The sequence below is a fragment of the Prionailurus bengalensis genome, chromosome A3 (assembly GCF_016509475.1).
Source record: "Prionailurus bengalensis isolate Pbe53 chromosome A3, Fcat_Pben_1.1_paternal_pri, whole genome shotgun sequence".
Classification (NCBI taxonomy): domain Eukaryota; kingdom Metazoa; phylum Chordata; class Mammalia; order Carnivora; family Felidae; genus Prionailurus; species Prionailurus bengalensis.
Genome location: NC_057354.1, coordinates 100894172 through 100919548, shown reverse-complemented (window position 1 = coordinate 100919548; position 25377 = coordinate 100894172). Strand labels below are relative to the sequence as shown.

Here is a 25377-nt window from a genome sequence, read left to right as displayed (position 1 = left end):
AAAATTAACTTGTATGAAATTGAGGTGTAGGAAGGGACGTCTAAGGGCAAGGAAGCTAGTTAAAAACTGCTGGAGTTATCTTAAGGGCAGAGTGATAGGGGTTGCCTGTTGTGTGTACCAGGGGCACTGAAGATGAAGAATAGGAAGAAACTTAGAAGTCACCATTTAGCATTTGATTTGTTGAACCATAATTTACAGTATCTAGTGAAATTCAGAATGTATATTCTCCCTGATCAGCTGGTCAACTCCTAGGTATGTGCTCGGGAAGACACACGGGTGCATAAGGAGACTCATAAAAATTTTCATAGGAGCCCTGTTTGTAAGAGCAGAAAAATCAGAAACTGCTAAATGTGCCTTCCATGTGGCAGTATAAATGAATAAACCAAAACTCTCTCAAACATAAACGTTAAGAAAACAAGTTGCAGAAGAATATGTAGAGTAGGACACCACTTACATGAAGCTTGAGAACATGCAAAACAACACTACGCATTGTTTTAGGATGCATACATCTGTGAAGTATGACAAAATGAATGATACACACCATATTCAGTTAGTGGATAACCACGGTGCGGGGAGGGAGGAGGAGCCTTTAGGAGGAGGATGGGTGGATGTTGTCAGGATGGGAAGATTGAGTGCAGGTTGTAGATTGTATCCCAGGGACATTTCCTTTATTGATGTGGACTAGTATATATTGTCATACTCATGTGCCTTCTTGGGACTGACAGCTTTTTCCATCCTTGCCAGTTTTTCCTCCTACAACATTGGGACAGATTGGTTTTGGTTTAATACCAGACTAAGTAGTTGCCTTTTAGAGCCATTTTGGATGAAAAAATACCTGTTTTTGAACTTTTTGAATCCAGGGGTCATACCCATGATGTTAAGAAGCTCATGCTGAGAAGCAGGAGACTGGCTGCAGCTCCCCTTTCCTGTCACGTGTCCTCAAGGTGGGGCCTGTGATCCTGGTGGGGAGCATCATCCAAATTATTTAGAATGTTATCTTTTTCTTCCTTACCATCAAATCAGTCAGTCATAGTTCTTAGCTTAATTTGCACAGGCTAAATGCATATTTAATGTGAATTCACTGTTTTTAAGCTTCCAAAGAAGAAACAGTAGCTTCGTTAAGTATTTGAAATGTTAGGGGAGGCCTGGTATTGAGAACAGAGTCTGGCCTGGGACATAGTGAAATACTCTATGAACTAGTGTAAATGAGGAGAATAAATAAGAATTGTAGTCTCTGTGTAAAAACTAAGTTTTAGATTGCTCTAGCAAAACTAGAGATGACCCTGAAAACCAAAGCTACTTTTAATATGAATGACTCCTATTTTATAAAATGTTAGAATTTACCTTGATTTATATTGTTCTATATCCTTTTAGGTTTTAGGAAATAAACTCTATTGTTTTGCTTTCTAACATTAAAATACGCTTTTTCTGGGACGCCTGGGTGGCTCAGTCGGTTAAGCATCTGTTGATTTAGCTCAGGTCATGATCTCATGGTTCGTGAGTTCGAGCCCCGTCTTGGGTTCCGCACTGTGAGTGTGGAGCCTGCTTGGGATTCTCTCTCTCTTCCTTCTCTCTCTGCCCTTCCCCCACTCATGCCCTCTTTCTCTCTCAAAATAAGTAAATAAATAAAAAGATGCCTATCCCTACACTTTAATGTTGCATGGTAGGTTTGATGGGAATCTTTCTTAGACTAGAATAGAATAAAAATAAAATAGACTTTTTGTACTACTAGTTCCTGGTTCCTTGTTTCTTTTTTGCAGCTTCCTACTTAATAACTGAAACGTGTACATTCTTTTTTCAAACTGTTCTTCTTTTCCTTTGTAGGTATTTCTGACCTAGGTGAGTAATTATGCGTGTTTTATGTTTAAAGTCTTTTGACTCTTAAAATACTGAAGTTTTTTTTGTTTGCTTATGATTCTTTATACTAAAGCATCTAAATTTATAATGTAGAATTACGTTGCAAGTGATAAATCTGATTTGGATATATTTTTGGCATCCGTGTGCTCTCAGGAACAAAAATGTTTCACCAAGTAATTGGAAACCTGTTGTATGTATGTGTGTGTGTGTGTGTGTATATATATATACATATATATATATGTGTGTGTGTGTGTGTGTGTGTATTTTTTTAAGTTTTCATTTTGTAAAATTTCAAACATTAAAAAGTAGGAAGAAAGCTATAATAAACTCCCAATAGATCCACCTTCAGTAATTATCAGCACTTGGCTAGTTTTTGTCATTTATTTCCCCAACTTATGTTGAAGCAGATCCCAGATATATCCTTTTCAGTTGTAAATACTTTCTGTATGTTTTAAAAAAAACAATCACTGTACCATTATCACACCTAAAACAATAATTCCTTAATATCATCAAATATTTAGTGTTCAAATATCCCCATTTTGTAGAATGAATTTTTGTAGCTGTTTTACTTGAATCCATACCCAAAGGAGCTATACGTGTTGAATTTAGTCAATAAATCTCTGAACCCTCACTTTGTTTTTTGCCTCTCTGTTGCTCTTATTGTGGAGTCATTTATTATGTAGTATTTCCCTCATTCTGTATTTTGCTGTTAAAGTTGTAACTCTAAACCCATAGTAACATATCAGAATACTTGTGGAAGGTGAGATTTGAAAACAAAACAAAACACATGCTTAAGCCTAAATGAGGATCTCTGGGCGTGTGTACTTTTGAGAAAGCTCTACAAGGGATTCTAGTGGACAGTCTGGCTGCTGATCACTGTCCTAGGTAATACCTCTGTTTAGGAAGAGGCACAAAAACTCTTACTAGGGAAGAGTCAGAATTCGAATCTGAATTTTAGCAGAAAAAATATTAGGATGCCTATTATGACTGATCATAGTTATGTAGGAATGAAAGTATAGAACTGATTATATATGTAAACTGTCTTTAGAGGCAAAATTATAATGAATTGTAAAGCCTATTTATAATTAGTTCAATTAATTTGGGTTCCTGGAAAAGATTATATACATGAAGGCTCAACTAAATTACTTTGCTCAGGATTGAAGATGCCTTAGTTGGACACAAGCTATGAATTTCTGATGGCAGTGGAGAATCTAAATCTGTCTTCAAATGTTCTACCCTTTGGTTTCTTTGCAGCTGTTAAATTGTTATCAGTTGAAGCAAGTTACCTTGTAGATGTGTAATTTTGGTGAACTCATTACAATTTAATGTCGTTTTCTATTTAGCCGACAAGCTGTCTACCGATGATCTGAACTCCCTGATTGCTCATGCACATCGCCGCATTGACCAGCTAAACAGAGAGCTAGCGGAACAGAAGGCCACAGAGAAGCAGCACATTGCATTAGCCCTGGAAAAACAAAAGCTGGAAGAAAAGCGGGCATTTGACTCTGCGGTGGCAAAAGCGTTAGAACATCACAGAAGTGAGATACAGGCTGAACAGGACAGAAAGGTAGAGGAAATGAGAAACTTAAAGTGAATCTACTTGATTATCTGCTTCTAGAGAGAATACCAACAGTCCCGACTTTAAAATATTAGATGTAAGTCATGCCAGCCGCCTCTTGAATGGAGCTTGGGCCCTTGTTCTAGCCTGAACTTCTAGGGAAGGATTGTTGGAGCAGCGTTCCTTTATGTTGAGCAGATGCAGAAGTGTAAGAAAGTAACAAGCCCTTGGTATCCAGGATTATCTACTTTATCTTTCCCCCTGTGGAGCCTGTCCCCTAAAGCACCACGGGAAGACTCTCTGTTGGGTTCTGAAGGTATTTTTTCCCCGCCGGTGTTTTGGTTAAGAATGGATGCAACAGCTCCTAGTTTTCTGTCTGGGTACATCATGTGTTAGATAGGTGTCTGCGGGTTGATTCGGGAACCTAGGTACCCATCCTCCCTCTCTGTCCTCTCAGCTGCACAGTTGAGCACTGCTTCCTCTGTGAAGTGCTTTCTTCCCTAGTCTGTTAGGATACCACAAGCTCCTGGCCTTTCTCCCACCTTGTTGGCCATTGCTTGGACCCCTTCTTTGCTCAGCTTCCCCAATATTGGCATGTGCTGGCCTTGGTTCTGAAACCTTTTATCCATCTAAACTATCTCCAAGTGCTCTTATCTAGTCCTGTGACTTGGAAGTTTAAATCCTGTCACTTAGTTCTAAGCTTGGATGTCACGCTGTCAGCAAGGCTTCTTCTATTTCTTCAATGTAGAGTCTCTGTATTACTTTTTCTCATACTGCCTTATTTTTCAAAAAGACGTATCACAGTCTGAGATGTCCATTTTGTTTACTTATTACTGTCTGATTGCTTCATTGAAATGTACATTGTAGGAGAACAAAAAGTTTGTGTGTCTTGAGCACCATCGTATCCAAGGATATAGTAGGCACTGCCTGGCACAGGGTTGGCACTTTATAAATATCTATGCACTGATTGGATTTACTTAATGTTGTGTCTAGGAAAAAGTAAGTTATGAATTCCAGGTAGTCAGTACTAAATAATTTGTAATATGGCCAATTGTTAGGCAAGACATGATAGGCTTTTCATATTTTTGTTTTGATCTGGGCTCTCTTGTGAATCTAAATTCATAGTAAAGTAAGCAGTTTCAGAGCAGTGTTCTTTGTTTAGGAGAAATTGTAGAGTAAGTACCAGATATTAATCAATTTATTAATTTTCTTAATACTTCACTCTAGGCATTATTCCTAGATGAAAAAATGGACACTTGAGAAGATGAATTCCGCAGTTATTGTGATGAAGCTGTGTTTGATCCCAAGTCTTTGTAGTTATTTTTTCCAAAAAAACTTTGAGGATTTGTTAATCCTTAAAGGAGTGTGTGATTCAGGAAATGACAATGTTTACCTTGCATAAGAGGCAGCTTGATCAGTTGGGAGAAACACATTTTGCGGCAGAAAGACACCTGTTTGGAATCTGATTTTTGCCATAGCTGAGTGAGTCCCCTTCCAGCATTCAGCTCTGATCGACGTCAGAGAAGTCAGGGACGTTAGCCGCACGCTTGGTACATTGTAGAGGTTCAGGGCATGGAAGCTGCCATCATCATTGCTACTAGTCTTTTTTTTCTAAGAGCAAATGTGGAGAAACGAGAAGTAATCATTCTTGTGGTTTCACAGGTAGAGGAAGTCAGAGATGCCATGGAGAATGAAATGAGAACCCAGCTTCGCCGACAGGCTGCTGCCCACACTGATCACTTACGCGATGTCCTTAGGGTACAAGAACAGGAACTCAAATATGAATATGAACAGGTGGGGACTTGTTACAGCGCATCAGCTCCCTTCAGCCTCCTCTCCTCTTCATGTCCTCTGTGTGTCCTTCCCTCTGAGGATATGGAAGAATGGGGAAAGAATGCGAATGGTACCCAGCCCCAAAAGCAGTGGGGCTTTTGTATTTTGCAACACTGCTCCTTTTTACATAAAGATGTACCTGTGTGTAATTGATCAGATGTGTTTTATATCTATGTCCTAGTCATTTGGAGCCTTCAAGTTTTAGGGAGGGTTGGCACAGTGAGTTTCAAAATGCAGATAATACTTGACACACAGATCTCCTGCTTTATTTCCACAATCTCCTGTGGGTTATGTAGCAGCACTCAGATGTTTATTTCTGAGGAAACTTCCCAGAGAGGTTAAGTTTGGAAATCACAGCAAATCTATTACATTGGGGGGCAGTGCAGTTACTTTACTTTCTAAAGTTAGTATTTTCTCAGTTTTTACTTGCTTTCTTCTCCTGGTCTACTTCCTCTGATACAAAGTTCTGTCAGTAAATTTGTAGGGAATTACATACATCAACTATGAGTTTTAGGAAATTTTTGAAATCTTACACATAATATAGGAGTTTCATGAGAAATGTTTTGAGATTTTTAAAGGCCCTCTTTGCTTTTGGAAGTAGCATTTGGTGGTAGACTTTACGGTTCCAGTGACTGACATGCATTGAAGTAGCATCACTTTCTTCTGTACACTGTTTATGTTTTATTTCAGGACCTGTCTGAGAAACTCGCTGAACAGGAATTACAGTTTCGTCGCCTCAGTCAAGAGCAAATTGACAACTTTACTCTGGATATAAACACTGCCTATGCTAGACTAAGAGGAATCGAACAGGCTGTTCAGAGTGAGTACATGGGCCTCTTACATTTTATTCAGTCCAACTTCTTTGTTAGGACAATGGGTTACATGCGTCAGCATTAGGACATAAAGATGCTGTGAAGTCATTCTATTAAATTTTATTCATTTCTGAGAAAATTAGCCCAGATTTGGTAAGTTTGGAGCATAGGGTGTTTATGAGAGGAAATTAAAAAGAATCTAAAAATTAAATCTAAATACTCGAAGATTTACCGTGTGTGTGTCAGACTGGAGATCGCCGTTTACGAGGCAGGTTACCCAGCACACTTTGGTTATGTCTTATGTGCCCTGAGTGGAGCAAAAGGTCAGCGTATCCCCACGCTTGCTGTCCAGCCCTGTCTGGAAGTGGTTATTTGCTGATTCCACCCACCAAACGGACAGTAGTTATTCTGAGGCTTCAGCGTGGCGCACTGAAAGGGAAATGTTCTAACCGAATGTTGATAAAATGGGTTTTTTTGGGGGGTGTTATAGAGCCATTTTTGTCAGATAAGTATAAAAATAAATACCTAGGAAGTTGCAAGATTCAAGATCACGTAGTCCATTAAGTTTACTCGAAGTCTTCCATTCTTTGCAGGAAGTTTCTGATGGCCTTAGCATAAGTCTTAGCCTAATTTAAATGTTTTTTTCCTCAAACATTCTAAAATAATTATCCTTGAATCAGATACTGTGTGTTTTTCTGGATGTCACAGTAAGAGGGGAAAGACACTCTTGTGCTTGTGCACATACATCCTTCCAGTTTTCTCCATGGCTTGACTAAAAAGTTAGGTTTACCATGTTGCCTCATGAAGAGGCTGACTTCCTCGGAAAGAACATGCCAGAAATAAGTGTCAGGTGGGGTTGGAAAAGGCTCTCCCTGGCCCTATCATTTACCGTGTGGATTTAGCCTGTTGAGGGTGCAGGTACATTTACATCAGTTCTCTGCAGGTATGGGAAGGACATTTAGTCAGATGGAGAGAAAAATGTGTTTCTTTGCCTGTTTTTTCTTTGTAGGTCATGCAGTTGCTGAGGAGGAGGCCAGAAAAGCCCACCAACTGTGGCTCTCGGTGGAGGCATTAAAGTACAGCATGAAGACTGCGTCTGCAGACCTGCCCACTGTTCCACTGGGTAGTGCAGTTGAGGCCATCAGAGTCAACTGTTCTGATAGTGAATTTGCCCAAGCTTTAACTGCAGCTATCCCTCCAGAGTCCCTGACCCGTGGGGTGTACAGCGAAGAGACCCTTAGAGTCCGTTTCTATGCTGTTCAAAAACTGGCCCGAAGGGTAGCAATGATTGATGAAACCAGAAATAGCTTATACCAGTACTTCCTCTCCTACTTGCAGTCCTTGCTGTTATTCCCACCTCAGCAACTGAAGCCACCAGCGGAGCTCTGCCCTGAGGACATAAACACATTTAAATTACTGTCCTATGCCTCCTATTGCATTGAGCATGGTGATCTGGAGCTGGCAGCAAAGTTTGTCAACCAGCTGAAAGGGGAGTCCCGACGAGTGGCCCAGGACTGGCTGAAGGAGGCCCGAATGACCCTAGAAACCAAACAGATAGTGGAAATCCTGACAGCATACGCCAGCGCCGTAGGAATAGGAACCACTCAAGTGCAGCAAGAGTAAGGTCTAGGAAGAGTTTTGTAAAGTCTTATTTTACGTGAATGGGAATCAGCGATATATGAAGGGTTTGCAACAGGGTCCCAGAATTGTCTAGAAAGGAGCAGGTTATAAGTACTGTTCTAAATGTTAACACCTGTTGCATTTATATTATTTCCACTTGCTATCATGTCAGTGAACTCCAGGAGTAATTTCTTTGCAACTTGTGTAACATTTTCCGTTTTTCAGGTTTTACTGATCAGGCTTGTGAGCCATTCAAAAATAATGTTTGTGATCCCTATTACTATTGATTTTGCCCTTGGAGCAAACTGAATAAAACAAAAAGATGAAAACTGAGTAGCTTATCCCTTTTCAAGAAGTGCCATTTCTAGTTTGTTGTATGTGCAGAAAACTTAAATTTGGAGAAGCAGCAACAGAAGTAGGAAGTCCTGGGCACTCAGTTTCCAGGCCATGAATTGGGTTCCAAAACTGTAAGGTCTGTTTTTGGCTTTGAAGGTTCTGGTGAACTGAGTCCTACTCAAACTCAAGTTTGGTCAAACTCAAGACTGACGTACAAGCCAAAATGCCAATATATTTACAATGGGAGACATGGCATTCTGGTGATTACAAGGCACCAGAAATAGTATGTACCTGAAACTTTTAAGTTGCTACAAGAAAAAGTTGTCTTTTCTCTTGGGACCCAATATATACACACCCGTGTGTGTACATGAAACACTTTTCAAACCACTGCTTATTAGCCCCTTTCTACAGGTGATGTACTGTTTTCTGGTCTGTTTCCTGTTAATAAGTCAGTTTCTTTTCTACTCACAAATTAATTTCAGCAGTCCTCAAAACAGGTCACAGCTCTCAGTTCTGAAACACTGGTAATTGACCTTGTTCCTTTCTGGTACTTGGACTGAATATGTCTTCTTTGAAGTGGGGGTGGTGAGTCTGGAATCTTAAAAGGGATTGAATAATTTTGTGGTATATTTAAACTGTATTGCCATAAAACCCAGAGAACTTTTAGTTCACATCTCTGAAGCTTAAGACGACTGCCATACTGGGTAAACATCAACCCCTACCTTTTGATTTTTTATTCCTTGACAACACTGTCAAAAATTTTTTTGTAATTATTTTTTGTTGGGGTTTATGTGTTCACAGACTGAGGAGGCACTTTTATCTGAGCAAAGTATCTGCAAATCATAGAGGAGGAAGGAGAGATGAATTTTTATATTTCTGCGGGTGAACGCCAGACCCTGAATTTGGATTGTTACATTAAATTTGCATGGCATTTGCCCTTTGGTTTGCGGGTATTTTGGTCCCATTTTGGCCTTGGTTGATAATGCTATTCATTATGTTCCTCTTAAGTAGATTCTTAATTTCTGCAGTTACGGTGAGCTGATTTTTACCAGAGGATAATGAGGCTGTTCTCAAATTCAGCCTGCCTTCCCCTTTGGAATGGCATGAAATTGCAAAATACATTAACTTGTAAAGCTGACTTACCTGTTTGTCATAGTAAAGGTGTTTGTAATTTATACAGTAGGTAAAATACTACCAATTACAAGGAAATCTAAATTTCTCTAGGAGCCCAGAAATAACTCTCATCAGATGGGATTATCTGAACTCCTAGGAATACTGATTGGTTTATTTTAGGTCTGCACATCAAAATAAGACCACTGGCTTTCAAATTTTAGTAGTTCCATTAGCAAACCTCCTTACCTCCACTGCATATTGGAAAACAGTATGTTGAAAGGGGACTCTTGGCCTGGCCTGGATTTTCTTCTTGTGCCTAGTAAGACTCGGCAATGCTTCAAGTGTAAAGGGCCTTTACTTGGGTTCTCAGTTCTTCAAGGAGGTAGAATCCAAAGGAACAAGATTGGGAGAAGGTGGATATAGCCCTGGGCAGAGGGCAGGGCCACTCACTTTAGCATGTTTCATTTAAACTCTAAATCTCTGCCACTTTGGACTTGATCATGTGAAGCAAATCATTATTTGTCTTCCATTATCAATTTTTAGCCTTATATTGGGTTACCTTATTGCCTCCCTCTTGAGTGTGATAGGATAGCATCCCTCAGCATTTTAAACTCCTTTCTCCAGGTATATTAAAACTCTGGTCTTTGCTTTAAAATTGTTTTTTAGTTTCAAAATAACGTAACAAATTAAAATGCAGTTTTAGACCATCTTTTTAAGGCACATGGTCTATTGCTTAGCATTAATATAAATCCTCTGCTCTCTTAACAGGTTCTGGAAAAAAGCAGCCTCCAAGTCCCAAATGAGTTGTCCCATCAGTTTTAAAGTAACTTGCTTGAACTCAGTGCAGAAGAACAGATAATTTGAGCTATACATAAATGGGAAATAAAAAGGATTATCAGGCAAATCACTCTTCATCAGGTCCAGTGGTCACCATTTCCCCCGAACCAAAGCTCAGCTTCCCTGGTTTGGCCCCCCTGATGCATTTAGGGGTCCTGAGGTCCGCAGGAGAACCTAAGAATGGATGGGGGATGGAGAGAAAGAGGGTTTACTTGGCCACTCTACCAATTGCGTATGGGCAGGTGATGTGGTTTTACTGCCTTCTAAGTTCAAGCTAGCTGTATGGACACTGCCCCAGATCTTTAGGAAGAGGAAGGAGTTCTGGAGGGGTTATGAGGCAAGAGCCACCGGAGAAGTGCCATTGTTGTAAGAACAAATCCCACTGTCACTGGTGGCAAAGTTTAGGTTTCCCTGGGAATAAATTCTATCAAGACCTTGATTCCTCTTGGACATTCTTGGTTTAAGAGGTTGAAATCCTGCTGAGCTCTGTAAATTCTTGGGCTTGATCTGTAGTAGTCCCAAATTGTCTAAGTCCATAGCTGTGTGGATCAGATGGACAGTGTTTTTACAGTTAGGCTGCTTCCTGGGCCTGGCTGGACATTCCTTCACTACCCAGACCCTGTGCACCTCATATTTTGGCCATTCTATTAACACATTGCCTCTCATCAACCAAATCAAAAACTTTCCTTTGGTAAATTGCCACTCTGCCTCTAAAGACCTGATCTAAAGGAGTCTATAAACTTGCCCTGAACTTCCTTGCTCCTACTGACGGCTATCTCAGATATATCCCATTTCAATGTTTTTAAACTTTATTACCAGCAGGAAAATAATTTCCACCATGACCAGATAGACTTCTACATGTGTATCTACACATTTCTACTGCACTGTAAAATTTATCACAAAACAACTCTACTGCAGTGGTGTACTGTGATTTTCTAATCCATTTCAGCATTCTAATCACCCACAAAATCAAACCCTGCAGTTTTAAAACCAACATAAGAGTACATCTTATCGCTAGTCTTCAGATGTTTTGAACCCCTAATCTGCATTTCTAGTCTGCACACATTGGTGATACGAGGCAAAGCGGACAAGTTTATTCACAGGTAACAGGACTCCTCCTTTGACCCTTGCCATTCCATGGGTCTTGATCCTAGTTTGTTCTGATGTTTTGGTTTCTCCTGTTTTTGTTAGGTTACTGAAAAATAGTTAAACTGTCCTCAGTTCCCAATTTCCAAAAGGCTGTTTTCTGACCAACTTGGTTGCTTTATATGCCGCTAATGATCCAGCGCTTTTTAAAACTTGGTTCTGGTCTTCACTGGATTGATTTATAACCCAAATCTTACATCTCATACCATTTTGTTTAAAATGTTGAATTGAATTTTAGGTTATAATTTTTCCTGTATAAAATGTCAACATCAGGGAAATGTTAAGACCTAGAAGAGTGGTCTTAAAAATGAGTTGTAGCATGTGACCAAGACACTACTCATTTTACTCAATGCCTTTTAGGAATGCAGTACTTGAGTTGTATTACAAGTTTAGAGACAATCATAAGGAAGAACAGACTGCAAGTTGAAATGGAGAGCCAGGACCAAAAGCAAAAATTGCTAGGTTATTTACTTCAGCATGGGGAAACATCTTTTACTATTAGAGGCTAATATTTCACTAGTGTGTGAATAAACATCTAAAAATGAGAGAATGGAGGGACACCTGAGTGGCTCAGTTGGATAAGCGTCTGACTGGCTCAGGGCATAATCTCATAGCTCGTGAGTTTGAGTCCCACACTGGGCTCTGTGCTGACAGCTCAGAGCCTGGAGCCTACTTCAAATTCTGTGTCTCCGTCTTTCTCTGCCCCTTCTCTGCTCATGCTCTCTTTCAAAAATAAACATTAAAAAATTTTCTTTTAAAAATGGATACCAATCCTATAGGCCTAATTTTCTGAAAGTCTGAAGCAATTAAAACCACTGAAGTACACTGAAATCCATTACAAATTCAGATGACATCAGTCCAGATGGGACTCTGTCCCACCAACTCTAGCTGCCAAGCACTATGCTGAGGATTCAGTTGGGACCTGGCAAGGGGAGAAGTACCACATTTATAAGGATTGCGATGAGTGAGCATTTGGCCATGCAGAGAGCGAGGCATTTGTAGGTGAGATGGGAAGGAGTTAACAGAAGCTTCCAGGAAGCCAGGTCTCCCTTGAAGTTGTAAACCAAGATCAAAGGCTAATCTGCTTTAATTGTCCTTTTGTTCATTTGCCTTGGTTTATCAAGAGTAATGGGACAATGCACATAAATGCTTAAGTAGCTAATCTGTGTCATTCCCCTGCCTTCGTTGTCCCTCAATTAGATGTCTTAAACTGAACATTCTAGGAGAACACATGAAACCATGCTTGGGTTTCTGAGAATGCAGGAGTAGGTCCAGGCTAGAGAGGATGCAGAATGGAGCTGGGAACACACCTATACACACACAATATTGTAGCCCATCAGTGCCAACTCTGGCAGGGTAAGGATGAGGCTGTTCATCAGTGGGGAACTCATGGGGTCCCTCAGTAAATCTGGGACCAGGTATGAGCAAAGCAGCCTGTGGAAGCAGCCCTGGTGAAGATAAGGATGCTTTTGCAAACGAGGGTCCTGGCTGCTTCTGATACTGTTTCAAAGTCCCAGTGGTGAGACAAATGCTAGAAGTAGAGGTTTGTGACCAGCAATAATCACCAGCAATATAATCACATCAAGAAAACCTTCATTTCAGTCCTTTTTCATCACAAGTCCTCACTTTCGATGACTCTGAGTAGAGCCCAACTAAAGGTGCCAGCACACAGGGAAGAAAGGGAGATGAAGCACTCTTGTGCAAGTCCTATGGCTGGGGGAAAATAAAAGCCATGTAAAAGTAATGGAAATACGTGCAAATACATTACTGAAGTTTATTTACAGCCTTCATCTCCCCATTTGTGCAGCCCTTTGCCATTGTTTAATCGTTTCGAAGATGCACGATTTTGCATCTCTTTGTATCCCTGATCTTGGGATACCGACCCAGTATCAATGGTAATACGTACGCAAACCACCTTCAGACACGTCCTCTAAGACTGAGGGAGCACCAACATCACAGCATCAGCCAACGGAGGCCAAGTCCACACCTGGGGAGGGCGAACCACACTGGAGAACAGTGTCAAGTTGGCTGACAAACACTGCAGGGACACAGAGCTTGCGCTGAAACCAGGAACTGTGTCCTCACAATGTGTCCGAAGAAACGAAAATGGTAGTGATGCTTTCGTTTAAGTGGTAGTAAACCTTGAATGGGTGGTATAGTAAGTATCAAATTAGGAATTTAAATCAGGCCATCCATGTTGTATTGATTGTTATTCAAAGTTCACCATCCGTACTCTCTTTACAATATGGTCAGTTCAGCTATGCTAGGTCACAGCTGCGGATTTGCCCACTTTCATTTGCCTTCACCGATGTCACTGTCGCTGTCACTGTCACTGGTCAGTGAAGTTAGGTCTCCCAGGGCTTCTCTGTGAGGAAAATAAACTGGAAGGTTACAACTGCAATTCAGTCTTGGGGGAGAGGAACTCTGCAGCTGCATTCAACTATAAGGACAAGGGAAAAGGTTCCAAGAGCCACATCTATAGGCCTCTGACTCCTATGACAAATAAAATAGCAGCTAAATTTAACACACACTGACTTTGCAAAGAAGAAAATTCAGGAGGCAGAAAGCTATAAGCAGTGAACGGGTAGATGGACAGTCTGGTCTGTATCACTTTCCTTTATGGTATTGGTGCAGGACTTACTTTTGTTCCTGGGTGATTGCAAAGTCAGCCATCACTCTCTGGGCGAGGCCTTCACAGACAGGCAAGCTGAAGGCACTGGCCAACTTCACTATCTCAATGGCCTGGGCAGGGTTGTTGGATGCTTTTGCACTGTCCATAAACTCATCCAGCAACTCATTTCTGTAAAAGAAAGGCAAAATGTCAACACTCCCCAACGAAACCCCTCAAAGATTTATGTGCAAAATCTACCATTTTATAAAGTTGAGTCATGAAATCCTCAACAGTAGTTCTGGAGGTAAAGTTACATGAAGTCTAAAGAGCCAAAGGGATCATGAACATTGGTCCAGTATGCCATCATTGAGGATCTATTCGGTGTCCTTGCCAGTGTGTTACAATCACTGAGCACAGATTAAAAACAGTGCTTGTTTCAGGATGCCCTAGATGGTGGGAGCAATTGTGCATTTTCTTGTCTATCAGAATGCTGAGGCAGGTGAAAAAATTCCAATTACCCCATGGTAAGAGTTAAGACCCTGCAGTTAATTCTAGGATGTACCCAGGCAGGCCTGTTAACTTCAACTTACCCAGGGATCTTATTATGCTTCCTGAAAAGCCCCAACATTTTCCTATTCAAGAGGAGACAGGAGCAAGATTATAAATGCAAGTAGAACACATGGCGATCAGATGACCATAGCTCTTCTCCTCCCAGTGCTAGCCCCTGAAGACATATGTCTGTGAGTTCTGCTCGCTCCCAGCCCTGTCTTCACATCAAAATCACCTTGGGTGCTTCAACTCCCTCCTCCAAACTTCACATATGTACATGTCAAGTTTCCCAGGCAAATGTGATCTGCCAGTGTTCAGAATTGCTGGGGTCTCTCCTCTTCTAGAGGATCACTCCAGTCCACCCAGGGAAGGAATACATCCCGTGGGCAGTTGGAAGAGAGGGATGCAAGAGAGAATGATCTCTTTCCTCTCTTAAAATCCAGAATGAGATCAGTGTCCTAGAATTATGTTGTGAAGAGCAGGCTCAGATTGAGGCATCAGTCTCCTGTAAGTGCTCACCAGCATCCTGCCACATGCAGGACAAAGGAGAAACACATACATTCAGCTCCCATGACTCAGCTGAGGTCCGTACCCCTGCGCCAATCATCATAGCCTGATTCGTAACGAGTGTCAACCTGAGTTGACAAACTTGAGCACCAAATGTTTCGGTCACTAGCAGTGTAGTAGGCCGCGTGTGTGATTTACACTCCCAAGACCAGTGTAGGCAGTAAAGCCTTCCTTCACCAGCTTTTCCTGAACATAGTGAACGGCCACATTTTGGGCTGGCAATCCTATGTTCAAATTAAGTTACTCTCCCGTGTTGAAAAAGCCATACACATGTACTCCACTTACTGTTAGAATACACATTACTTACTGTGGAATACTCCACTTACTGTTAGAATATACATCTCTCCAGAACAAAATGTAGCAACACCACCTAACTATGACCACTCCTACAAAGTATTCTTTTGTTGACTTCTCTGCTTTTGGAAAAAGGAACTCATGTAAAGTTTCCATCCACAAATACTAAAAATGAGTATGTGAATGAAGTGCTGATGAACACACAGAAGTGACACAGACCAAAGATGGTTCTAGTTAAGGCCATGTTTATAAATTCCAGTTTCCTAAAGTCCAAATGCACAACCTGCATTTTAAGCAGGGAGGTAGGGCCACTACACCCAAGTGAAACACTTGGATAAACCAAATGCCTAAAACGTTTTCAAAAATATTCTTTGATCACTCTATTTAAGTGAACAGACAAGTGACTTACTTGCCCGTGGATACAGAAAACAGGTCAGAACGAGAAAATTAGCCCATTAAACCATGTCCTTTCTTAAATACACTGTATACACTTATACTGGTCTTCTTCCTAAAGTTCCCTTTTCAGTTGGTATTTGCAGTTCCCAGAGAAAACACAGTATGTAGAAAACTCATTTGTCTTCTGATTACACATCATACAGATGAGAAAAACTCTAGTGACCAGGGCAAATGTTCTCTGAGATCCAAGTACAAATGGCTTCTTATGCTTTTGGTATTGTACTCACCAGGCTTCCTGGGTCCTCCCTCCCCTTAAAAAGAGGACAGCTATATAGTTCAGAGGGTTGGCTGGCCAATCAGGAGCAGTCTGCCTGGCATCTTGGCTCTCATAAGTAGATCTGATGTCGGCAGCACAGTCAGCAAACGCCACCTGAAGCTGAGAGGCTCTAAGAATCAGCAGAATTGCCTAACTGGTTTTATGAGAATCTAAGTTCAGGAGACTCCACTGAAGCGTTAACATTTTTGAGCAATCCATTTTACCACTGGACCACATCACATGTATGGTACACAAGTAACAAAGTGAAGAAAAAAGAACGCACCCTGCCCTGCTCTGGGGTAAATAATTTGCAAATTGGCCACATCTTTCAAAAAGAACATGTGTTTTCTTTTCAGAGAGAAACTTAAAAAAAAAAAAAAAAAAAAAAAAAAAGCTATTGTCAGGGCAGAAAGAAACTATTTTCATGTTGTTTACTTTGGACCAGAGAAATGAGATGACTTTAGAAGAGATTCTGCTAATGGTTGGGTATGTTTAGATGTAGACTTTAAATCTGGGTTTAGGTGGCAGAACTCTCCAGGTTTCCCTAGATGAGACCAAGGAAATTACATTTACAGGGTCCTCTGAGAACATACTGGTCAGTACACACCTGAATACTGTAAACTAACTTGAATTTGGACATACCCTACCTCTGGTGGGTGCCGATCCCTTGCCATGAGCATCAGAATCTCTTCTTTCAGGGCATTGCGAAAACTGTGACCATATTCTTTACTGTCTGGAAACAGAAAGGAACATAATGAGAAGTGATTACTGTCATATAATACCAAAACTCTTTGGCAGACCTTTGTCCACCGTTGTAGTTTTTGGTGGGTAAAAAAAAGTTGCTGACACTCTTTCCGCCAGGACACCACTAGGATAATTCATGGTAAGAACAGAAGCAGCAGTGGAAGCCAGTAACCTGCTCCCAAGTCAAGTGTGAACCACAGCATATGCACTACTCTTGAGCAGCTACCAACTCCGTGTGATATAAGACACTTTTTTTTTACAGCACTTGGTGATCAGTGATATTTTATAACAGGTAACAACCACTTAAGCAATCCTGTGAAGTAGGGCAGGGCTCTAGTCTCAGTGTTCGGACATGGAAACTTGAAGCTGACAGGAACTCATGCTGCAATCACAGTCCCCTAACAGAGGACACACACAGCATCTTCTGCAGCCAATTTATACACAGAAACCCACAACCATGCCTACTTCTTAGAAATTCAAGTGGCTTCTTAACAACTGAGTCACAACGATGCAGCATGATACAGAGGAGTAACACAGAACCTAGGCTTTGTGGATTACGTTTGTGGACCTGAATTTAAATCTAGGGCGTGCCATGTAATCAGCGATGATCTTCCGTCATGTCACACAACAAATGCACAGCTCTACCATTCCTGTCACAAAGGAATGGATTTAAGTCACTTTCAGTACATTTTTACTCGTGCAGTGCAACATGAGCCAGTGGACCATGAAGCAGACTTCAACTTACATATATATTCAATTTAGTGACAAATAGAAGTTTCCGTCCCTAACAATATTAACACGTTTGTTAATCAAAATGTAGGACGATGAAATGAGATGGGCCTGGACATACAAGCTGAAACCAACCTTTCCAAATCTGAGGAATCACTTCTAGCCGGTTGGCCACATCCAGTGCTTGGAGAAGATCTATCAACGTTTGGGAACGGGGAAAGAATACCTGATTAAGAGAAATACAAATGTATTTTTAAAGTATTAACCAGCAAAGATACCCACAAGCACATCCATAGTGATAAGTAATGAATCATCTTACTGAAGGTATCAGGTCCTTATACCACTTCAAAGTGACATCAATTTGTTCCATTAGACAAAGCAAACTGAAGAACTTGGAACTGTAATGGTGAGAAAAGGTGTGTTTTAGTCTCAGAGCGTTAACAGCAGAAGATTAAATTACAGCATTGTTACGTGATGACATCTTACACAGAATTTAAAATCAACTTGTAAGTAACAAACAATTTCAAGTTACATGGGACAATACTTGAGCCAGGGGGTGCTAACTATGCTTTCTGGACTTCCTGATCAACACCTTCTTCTGCACAACTAGTCATTCATGACTGCCTCCTCAGCGTGCTCAGCTCCCAGGGAGTGGTCTGCCACATTCACTTTCAAAGCACGCAGTGTGAAGCAAGGAGATGGACACACAGAAGACAATCACCACACAACTATTAACAGGCTGCCTCCTTCAGTTCTTGTTTTTATCTACCTGAAGTCAAACTCCTTTAAGGAGTCTCTTTGGGCTTCATCTCTGTATCTTCATCTTTAAACAAGAGGCTGCGCTGAAATGTTTAGGGACCTACCCTGCCAGATATTCAAAAACATAAAACAGGCCATGGAGGAAAAAGACACGTGGGTTTGAAGCGTTACAAAGAAAAATATCCTAAAAGATCCACACCAGACATCTCAGTCTGGCAAATCAGTTTTACCACTGCTTCAATTTCCAAGTGCTCAATTAACATGTACCATTAAGTTAGGGGCATGCTGCCTGCAGACATGACATAGGAGGGCTACCAAGAGTCTCCTACTTGCAGAAATGACTGATGGTTGCTTTTTAAAGAGGCTCCAATAATGCAAAGGGATACCTTTTTTTTTTTTTTTTTTTCCTTCAACGTTTATTTATTTTTGGGACAGAGAGAGACAGAGCATGAACGGGGGAGGGGCAGAGAGAGAGGGAGACACAGAATCGGAAACAGGCTCCAGGCTCCGAGCCGTCAGCCCAGAGCCCGACGCGGGGCTCGAACTCACAGACCGCGAGATCGTGACCTGGCTGAAGTCGGACGCTTAACCGACTGCGCCACCCAGGCGCCCCCAAAGGGATACATTTCTAACACACTTACTAATAGAAATTACGCCGGTGATCTGGTCCAATGAATTTCCAGTTGTCTCCGGTGTTTAAAAGGCCATGTACTTGGTAAGCAAGTTCTAGATCTCTGAGAACTGAGCACTGAAAATTTGCAAGCAGTAAGCATCACTCTGAGATTTATCAACCAAATAGTGGCTCATTACATTAAAAAGTGTAGTTACTTATGGAAATATTTATGCTGATTCAATTTATTACTGGTTGACAGCAAATGAGTTGTAAGACTGAAGGGAAAAAATGAAAGCAGACTCCCCAATTCCATGAAAGTTAAAAATTTTTTTAACGTTCATATATTATATAGCATATACACATATACATACAATATTATTATGCAAAAAGGGAAGAGGCAGAGAGAGGGAGAATAAGAATCCCAAGCAGGCTCTGAGCTATCAGTGCACAGCCCAACACGGGGCTCATTCTCACAAACTGTGAGATCATGACCTAAGTCAAAACCAGGAGTCAGATGCTTAACTGAAGGAGCTACCCAGGCGCCTCACAAAATGATTTTGTCTAGTGATTACACCTTTAGAAATCAATCCTATGAAAACACTTGATCATGTGCATAAAAACAGATGGAGTGCTCACTCCAGCATCACTGTATTTGCAAAAAACCCATGAAGTAACTCCAAAACACCTAACGAAAAAACCTGCAAGGATACACACTAAACTTTTAGAAAGCATTATCCTTAGGGAACAGGATGTGCTAATCCACATCCGCTGATTAGCGTAAAATGAAAAACCAGAATTCAAAACAACCGACATCAATTTAAAAGGCCATCAATAGGAAAATACGAAATACCCTGAAACCTTATCTGAACAGAAGTGTGAAAAAAAAAAACAATGTATACAACAAAGGGTAGAAGTGCTATGTGAGTTAGTATAGAATTTAAGAAGAAAAAAATCAGAATCTAAGACATAAACAGAAAACTCAGGAAGTGAAAATAGTCAGGGAAAAGCCCCTCCCCCTCACCTTCCAACCCCAGTTACAGATGAATTTAAGAAGTGGATAAGGGAAAACAAAAAATAAGAAGCGGTACTTACAACTCTCATGGCTGACTGAAAAAACATATCTGAAAATCAAAGTTCACAAAGTCTTGGTTACAATGGATAAAATATATTTTTAAGTGAGCAGCATTAATAAAAACCCTAGTGACCCAACTGTCAATGTGTAAGTTAAACCTGAAGAAATAAAAACCATAGGGGGAAGTATACAGCAACGTGCCACACGTTTTGGCTTCCTCAGAATAACCACCCGTAAGGTAACTAAGCTAAGTTAAACCTGTCCTCTGGGACGCATGGGGGGCTCAGATGGTTAAGTGTCAGACTGGCTCAGTCATGATGCTGAGTCTGAGCCCAGCACTGGGCTCCTCACTGACAGTGTGAAGCCTACTTGGGAGTCTCTCTTTCTCTCTCTCTCTCTGCCTCCCCCCCAAAATAAATAAACACACTTTAAATTAAACCCTGTCCTCATCACAAGGCCTCTAAATCACTGACAAGAAAATAGGCTGTCTCACACAAGCGATTCTGTGCATACCGTCATCTGGGTCCTTCGGGGAAAATTTCTTTCCTTTTAATTCATTCATGATATCGTAGATTATGAGGGATGATCCTTTTGAAGGGTTTTCTGCAGAATACAAAAGCACACAGGTCTTATTAGTACTCTCCTTCTGTACCACTAGCAACCACACAGCACCTGGCACAAAGGGCCACACTTGCTCCTCTGCCCCAGCACATCGCACGGTGTACAGCTGGCAGGGGCACGTGCTTGCTAAAGAAGAGGTTCACAGTACAGGGTGCAACTCTCCGATCTGGGACAGTCACAGGTCTTTGTCTATGTGCTCCCAGCGGAGACTTTCCCTTCCTCCTCAGTCTTGTCTCAAACTTGACTTTCACTGAAACGGGAAACACACAACCTCACCAAGACTGCCTACTTAGAAAAACAAACATGTTTTTTTTTTTTGCCAGTAATCATTTGTGCTTTTAAGTATAATCAAGATGAAAAAGCCAAGAAACAACAGTAGAAATAACGGACATAGGCAATCCTTTTACAATCACATGAACTGAGTGGTACTAATAGGTCAGAAAACGCATCTACACAATTCCCAAACATATCCCACTATTCATCCAAATCTGTTCCCTACCTTATCCACACACAAGTGAATATGTAGTTTTAATGGTGGTACAGGTGCATTTCTACAATTTCCTCGAGCATGTTTCCATTTGCTAGCATTCCAAATCATTTTATTGGTTACATAATAATTTTATATGTATCCTTTAATTTTTTAGGCTTTCTCCTTTGAACAAACATCGAAAAATTATTCCTGCAAGTAGCCAGTTTACATACGTGTAAGACAAGCTGGCCCCCTTCCCCTGTGTCTGCCCCTCTGTTCCCAGGTGTTCCACCACAGACTCTGGTTAGCAACTGAACCCCAAGTGATGTGTGATGGTACAGACAAATCCGACAGGGTCTGGGGTCAGAAATACTAGTTTCACTACAGTGTCGCCAAGGTTGAGTAAAATTTTAGAAGATACGATTATTGTGGAAACTACCTATTTCCAAGATAAAGTCAATTACTCCTCCTCTCACCCTAAAAGATAAAAATCTTCCCCACAGGTAGTGTGGATCTTGTAAAATTAGCCCACCAAAACACAATCAAGTTTTCCTCTGTTGTTTTATAAAGTCCATCTCAGGAGAGAAAGACTGGAATGGTCATTTCTGAACCCAGGGGTTCTTTCTCAAGTTGGGGCGGGGCAAACGAGAACCCACAGCCTGTGATGGCCTATTATGTGCCTTCCAGTACAAGACCCTGTGCACAGTTTACTTAATCATCACAGCCTGACAGCATTTATCAGGATAGGTATCCAGGCCCTTCTGGCATAGCTGGGAGACGACAGGTAAAATTTCAACTCAGGTATGGAACAGCAATGGCCAACAACTCCCCGTAAAAACGGACATGTTCTCTTGCTGCATCATTGAATACAGGAGCCAGCAGTCACATGGGGCTACCTAGTACTAATGCAAGAAAGGAATCTTAATTTTAATGAAATAAACAAGTGTGGCTACTGGCTATTTTACTGGAAAGCACAGCTGTACAGAGGCAAAAGAACTCCAGACTAACACACCTTCTGACCATTTTTAATTGCACATCAACACTGTTAGTACATTTAATGTACTAATAACATTTCCCCTCCAGCTCAAGTTTTATGTAACAAACAAGGTTACTTCCTTCAAGAATAACTTTTTGCTAAGGTTATAGGATACTGTAATTTGTGAGTTCTCTATTCTTAAACCATATGCAGTGAAGGTAGCCCACAACAATTAATCACATAAACATAAAGGAGCTGGGTCAACTTTCTACAAAAGTTAATATAATACATACCATGTATAACATCATACATACCATGTTGATAAAACAGCTGAATAATATAGTGGTATGTTGCAAGTGAGGGTTCTCAAATTACCAGGTGGATAGAAAAAAGTAAGAAATAAGTCAAACACAAATATCCAAAATACAGCTTCCTGAGGCACAGTTAACTAAAAACACACCGATTTTGGTATTTAAATAAAAGGTGATGCATTTCAAACAAAAAGATGCATTTCTATTCCTCTGAAGATATTTCCTAGCTCATTTGATTAACGTTAACGTTTGATTAGCGTCATTTGATTACAGTGAGAAACACTTTTAGAAAGTCTTGACACATATTAACTAAAATGTTATAGCTAATGTACTTTGTACTAGGATTCTTTATTCAAGAGCACTAAAGCATACTAAAGTGAACAGGTCCCCAGCAACCTTTCATAATTACTGAAAACTAGGGTTGCCCAGGTGGCTCAGTCAGTTAAGAGTCTTGACTCTTGATTCCAGCTCAGGTTCAAGGTTGTGAGATCAAAACCTGCATTGGGCTCCAAGATGACAGCATGGAGCATGCAAGCATAGAGGCTGCTTGGGATTCTCTCTCTCTGCTCTCCCATTCTCAAAATAAATAAATTAATTTAAAAAAATTTTATTGAAAATTACATAATACAATAGTACATTTGGGTTCAAATACCCAATTATGCTAGCAAGTGCATGGGATTTAAAACTAGTTAACTCAAGCGAACAATTCTCCCCAGAGTAAAGAAATCCACAGAAAACTACCTAAAATATTAAAAGAATACTGTAGTTTGCTATAAAGAACATGAAGATAACGGAGCTCCCGCCGTTAATAAATACATGTAATTAAATGTACCAAATGGGGGAATGGAAATTCTCAACATATTACGCACACAGCAAAAAGAGTTTAGTGTCTATTTTTTTGCTTGTTTGGATCTAAGATCTCTGGTCAGCATCGTCCCAGTCTCCAGAGGAGGACATGAGGGCACATACTCACCTATTCCGATGGCTTTCATTTCACGAAAGGTCTGTAAGGCTGGCAATCTTCCAAATGAATAAAATCTTCGGAGGCATTTCAGAATGGTATTAAATGTCTGTAGATTTGGTTTCACCTTCTGGGCAGCCATTTCTTTCAGCAGCTCCTAGATAAATCCAAGTGTTAAGTCTTGTTTATGCCTGGGTAGGTAATTTGTCCAATAAACCAATATTACACACTAAAAAATAATTTGATTCTCTGGCTAGATCTAAAGTAATTTAATAAATATATTCCTAATTTAAGAATTATCTATTAGTTAGCAGGGCCAGTGACTTTGCCTTTTAGAGAACTCACTCTATTCAGTCACCGCACCTCGCTTGATCAAGGTGTCCAATTGTCTTCGCCCCCTGCCTCATAAAGCAAAAGCATAGACTAGAATGAACCGGGCTGTTTTCCTTTTTTAAATGAACAGTATGGTATAAAAACAAAAACATTTTTATCCCTAATACAACCCAAGTAAGTTTTTTCAAACTTACCAGATACAAATGTTTCAGGAAATATGCATTATGTTTGTAATAAAAAAAACTACATACTATGAGAAATAAAGCAACAGAGGTGTTTGTGAATTCTAGCCATCGACTCTGCGTCTAATATCTTTTTCTTCTCACATATAAGACACAGTTATTTAAACTACAGGGTTGCTAGGAGGGCATAAACAAGTAACCGCTGAGTACCCAGCAGAGCAGTATCTGCCATGAAAATGCTCAATCTCTACCCCCTGTATTTCTAGGAAAGGATACTTTAGGCATATTAGGAGACAAAATGACAGTTTCCCCTTACCAGTATCTTATTCCATTTGTTCTCCAATTTCTCATTCATGCTCAATGCTGTTGCCTCAATCAATGCATTGAAGGTGTACACATCAGCTGTAAAACAGGAAAACCACCTTAACAAAACTTGGGTTCAAGACTTATCCCTAAATAGCTTAGTTTAAGGCAAAGCAGTAATGCCCATATGGCTCCTGGCTCGTTACCATGTGCTCACAAAACGAGACACTCTCTCCCTTCTCTGGAACTCTCCTCCTGCTTTTACCACCAATACCACAAGGTTAAAAGTGAGCCCATGATTGAGGCAAGATGCAAAAATTTCATGGATTCGAAGATCTACAGACTCCTAAGGGAAGAAAAGGAAGGAGGGAGGGAAATTCTCCAAACACACTTACCATGGAGTCTGTTGTTTAGTAATTCAGTGTACAAGTTTAATGCCTGCACAAGAGCTCGGTGCTGGAAGACAGTAAGGATAAAACTTAAATATCATCCAACTTGTTTACTTAAGAAACAGTTGCAATGTCTACTGTTTTAGGGTTTGGGATACAGTAATAAACGAAACGAACAAAGTCTCAGTTCTCATGAAGTTCATACTCTACTGCCTGGCAATTTTGCTTCCCAGGTGACATTTGGTAATTCTTGGAGATACTTCTAGTTGTCACAACTGGGGGCTGGGGAGGATGCAGTACTGACATGCACTGGGTAGAGAACAGGGAAGTATGAAACATTCTACAATGCACAGGAGAGCTCCCAAGACAACAAATTTTCTGGCCCAGTGAACAATAGTTCTGAGACTAAAAATTCCTGACTTAGTGGAAATTAAAGACAATAGTACAGAAATAAATACATGTTACCTTCACCATTCCTCGGATCATTGTGCAGTAGGAATGTGAGTTTTTCTCTGGCATTAGAGCAAAGATTCTCTCAGCATTGTTTTTTGCCCTAGACACAGGAAGAATAGTCAACCAGGGAAACTGGAAAAACCAACAGCTACCACAATTTACTGAGTTTACAATGTTCCAAGCACTGTGCCAAGCACTTTATACACATAAAATTCTTACCACCACGTGCATGAAAGACATGGTTATCATTCTGAAAAATGGGAAAAACTGAGGCTCCAAAACCTCAAGTTGTCCACGGCTTGGCAGGTTAAGTGACAGAACCAGAACTTTTACAAAAAAGTAATATATACTCACAACACTAAACAAAAAAGCCAACTGTGCAAAGAGTACACAGTGAAGTTTCCCCACACTCCTTCAACCATATACAATTCCCCAGAGGCAACCACAGGCAAGTAGTTTCTCCAGAATCTATTGTATTCTAGCATGTGTACATGTCACACTCGGGCGTATCTACTCTCCTTCTTCCTTTAAAAAGACAAATAGGGGCGCCTGGGTGGCTCAGTCGGTTAAGCGTCCGACTTCGGCTCAGGTCATGATCTCGCAGTCCGTGGGTTCGA

General features: G+C 40.7%; 2 protein-coding genes and 1 non-coding gene across 9 annotated transcripts in view; 1 reads left to right on the top strand and 2 right to left on the bottom strand.

Annotated features, from left to right (window-relative positions):
* IMMT (inner membrane mitochondrial protein) overlaps window positions 1-8013 on the top strand; it is a 41090-nt gene extending 33077 nt beyond the window's left edge. For all 6 annotated transcript variants that reach the window (XM_043603898.1, XM_043603900.1, XM_043603899.1 and 3 more), the window contains 5 exons: window positions 1825-1839; window positions 3201-3424; window positions 5078-5209; window positions 5939-6068; window positions 7070-8013. In XM_043603898.1, coding sequence (XP_043459833.1) covers window positions 1825-1839; window positions 3201-3424; window positions 5078-5209; window positions 5939-6068; window positions 7070-7683 — 1115 coding nt within the window. In that variant the 3' untranslated portion in view covers window positions 7684-8013. The remainder of the gene's footprint in view (window positions 1-1824; window positions 1840-3200; window positions 3425-5077; window positions 5210-5938; window positions 6069-7069) is intronic.
* A 4849-nt stretch (window positions 8014-12862) lies between these two features.
* Window positions 12863-25377, bottom strand: part of PTCD3 (pentatricopeptide repeat domain 3) — a 28042-nt gene continuing 15527 nt past the window's right edge. The window contains exons 10-24 of one of the 2 annotated variants that reach the window (XM_043603901.1): window positions 24773-24860; window positions 24314-24374; window positions 23932-24017; window positions 23113-23257; window positions 22143-22193; window positions 20276-20365; window positions 19783-19811; window positions 18719-18825; window positions 17638-17716; window positions 17454-17544; window positions 16493-16578; window positions 15817-15965; window positions 14314-14355; window positions 13754-13912; window positions 12863-13477 (exon numbers count right to left, since the gene is read on the bottom strand). In XM_043603901.1, coding sequence (XP_043459836.1) covers window positions 13405-13477; window positions 13754-13912; window positions 14314-14355; window positions 15817-15965; window positions 16493-16578; window positions 17454-17544; window positions 17638-17716; window positions 18719-18825; window positions 19783-19811; window positions 20276-20365; window positions 22143-22193; window positions 23113-23257; window positions 23932-24017; window positions 24314-24374; window positions 24773-24860 — 1336 coding nt within the window. In that variant the 3' untranslated portion in view covers window positions 12863-13404. Of the gene's footprint in view, window positions 13478-13753; window positions 13913-14313; window positions 14356-15816; window positions 15966-16492; window positions 16579-17453; window positions 17545-17637; window positions 17717-18718; window positions 18826-19782; window positions 19812-20275; window positions 20366-22142; window positions 22194-23112; window positions 23258-23931; window positions 24018-24313; window positions 24375-24772; window positions 24861-25377 lie in introns of those variants that run through there. The other variant, XM_043603902.1, reaches the window with a different exon arrangement.
* On the bottom strand, window positions 14752-14888 carry LOC122467440. The gene has a single exon (XR_006292968.1). It is a non-coding gene; the product is annotated as a small nucleolar RNA SNORD94 (small nucleolar RNA).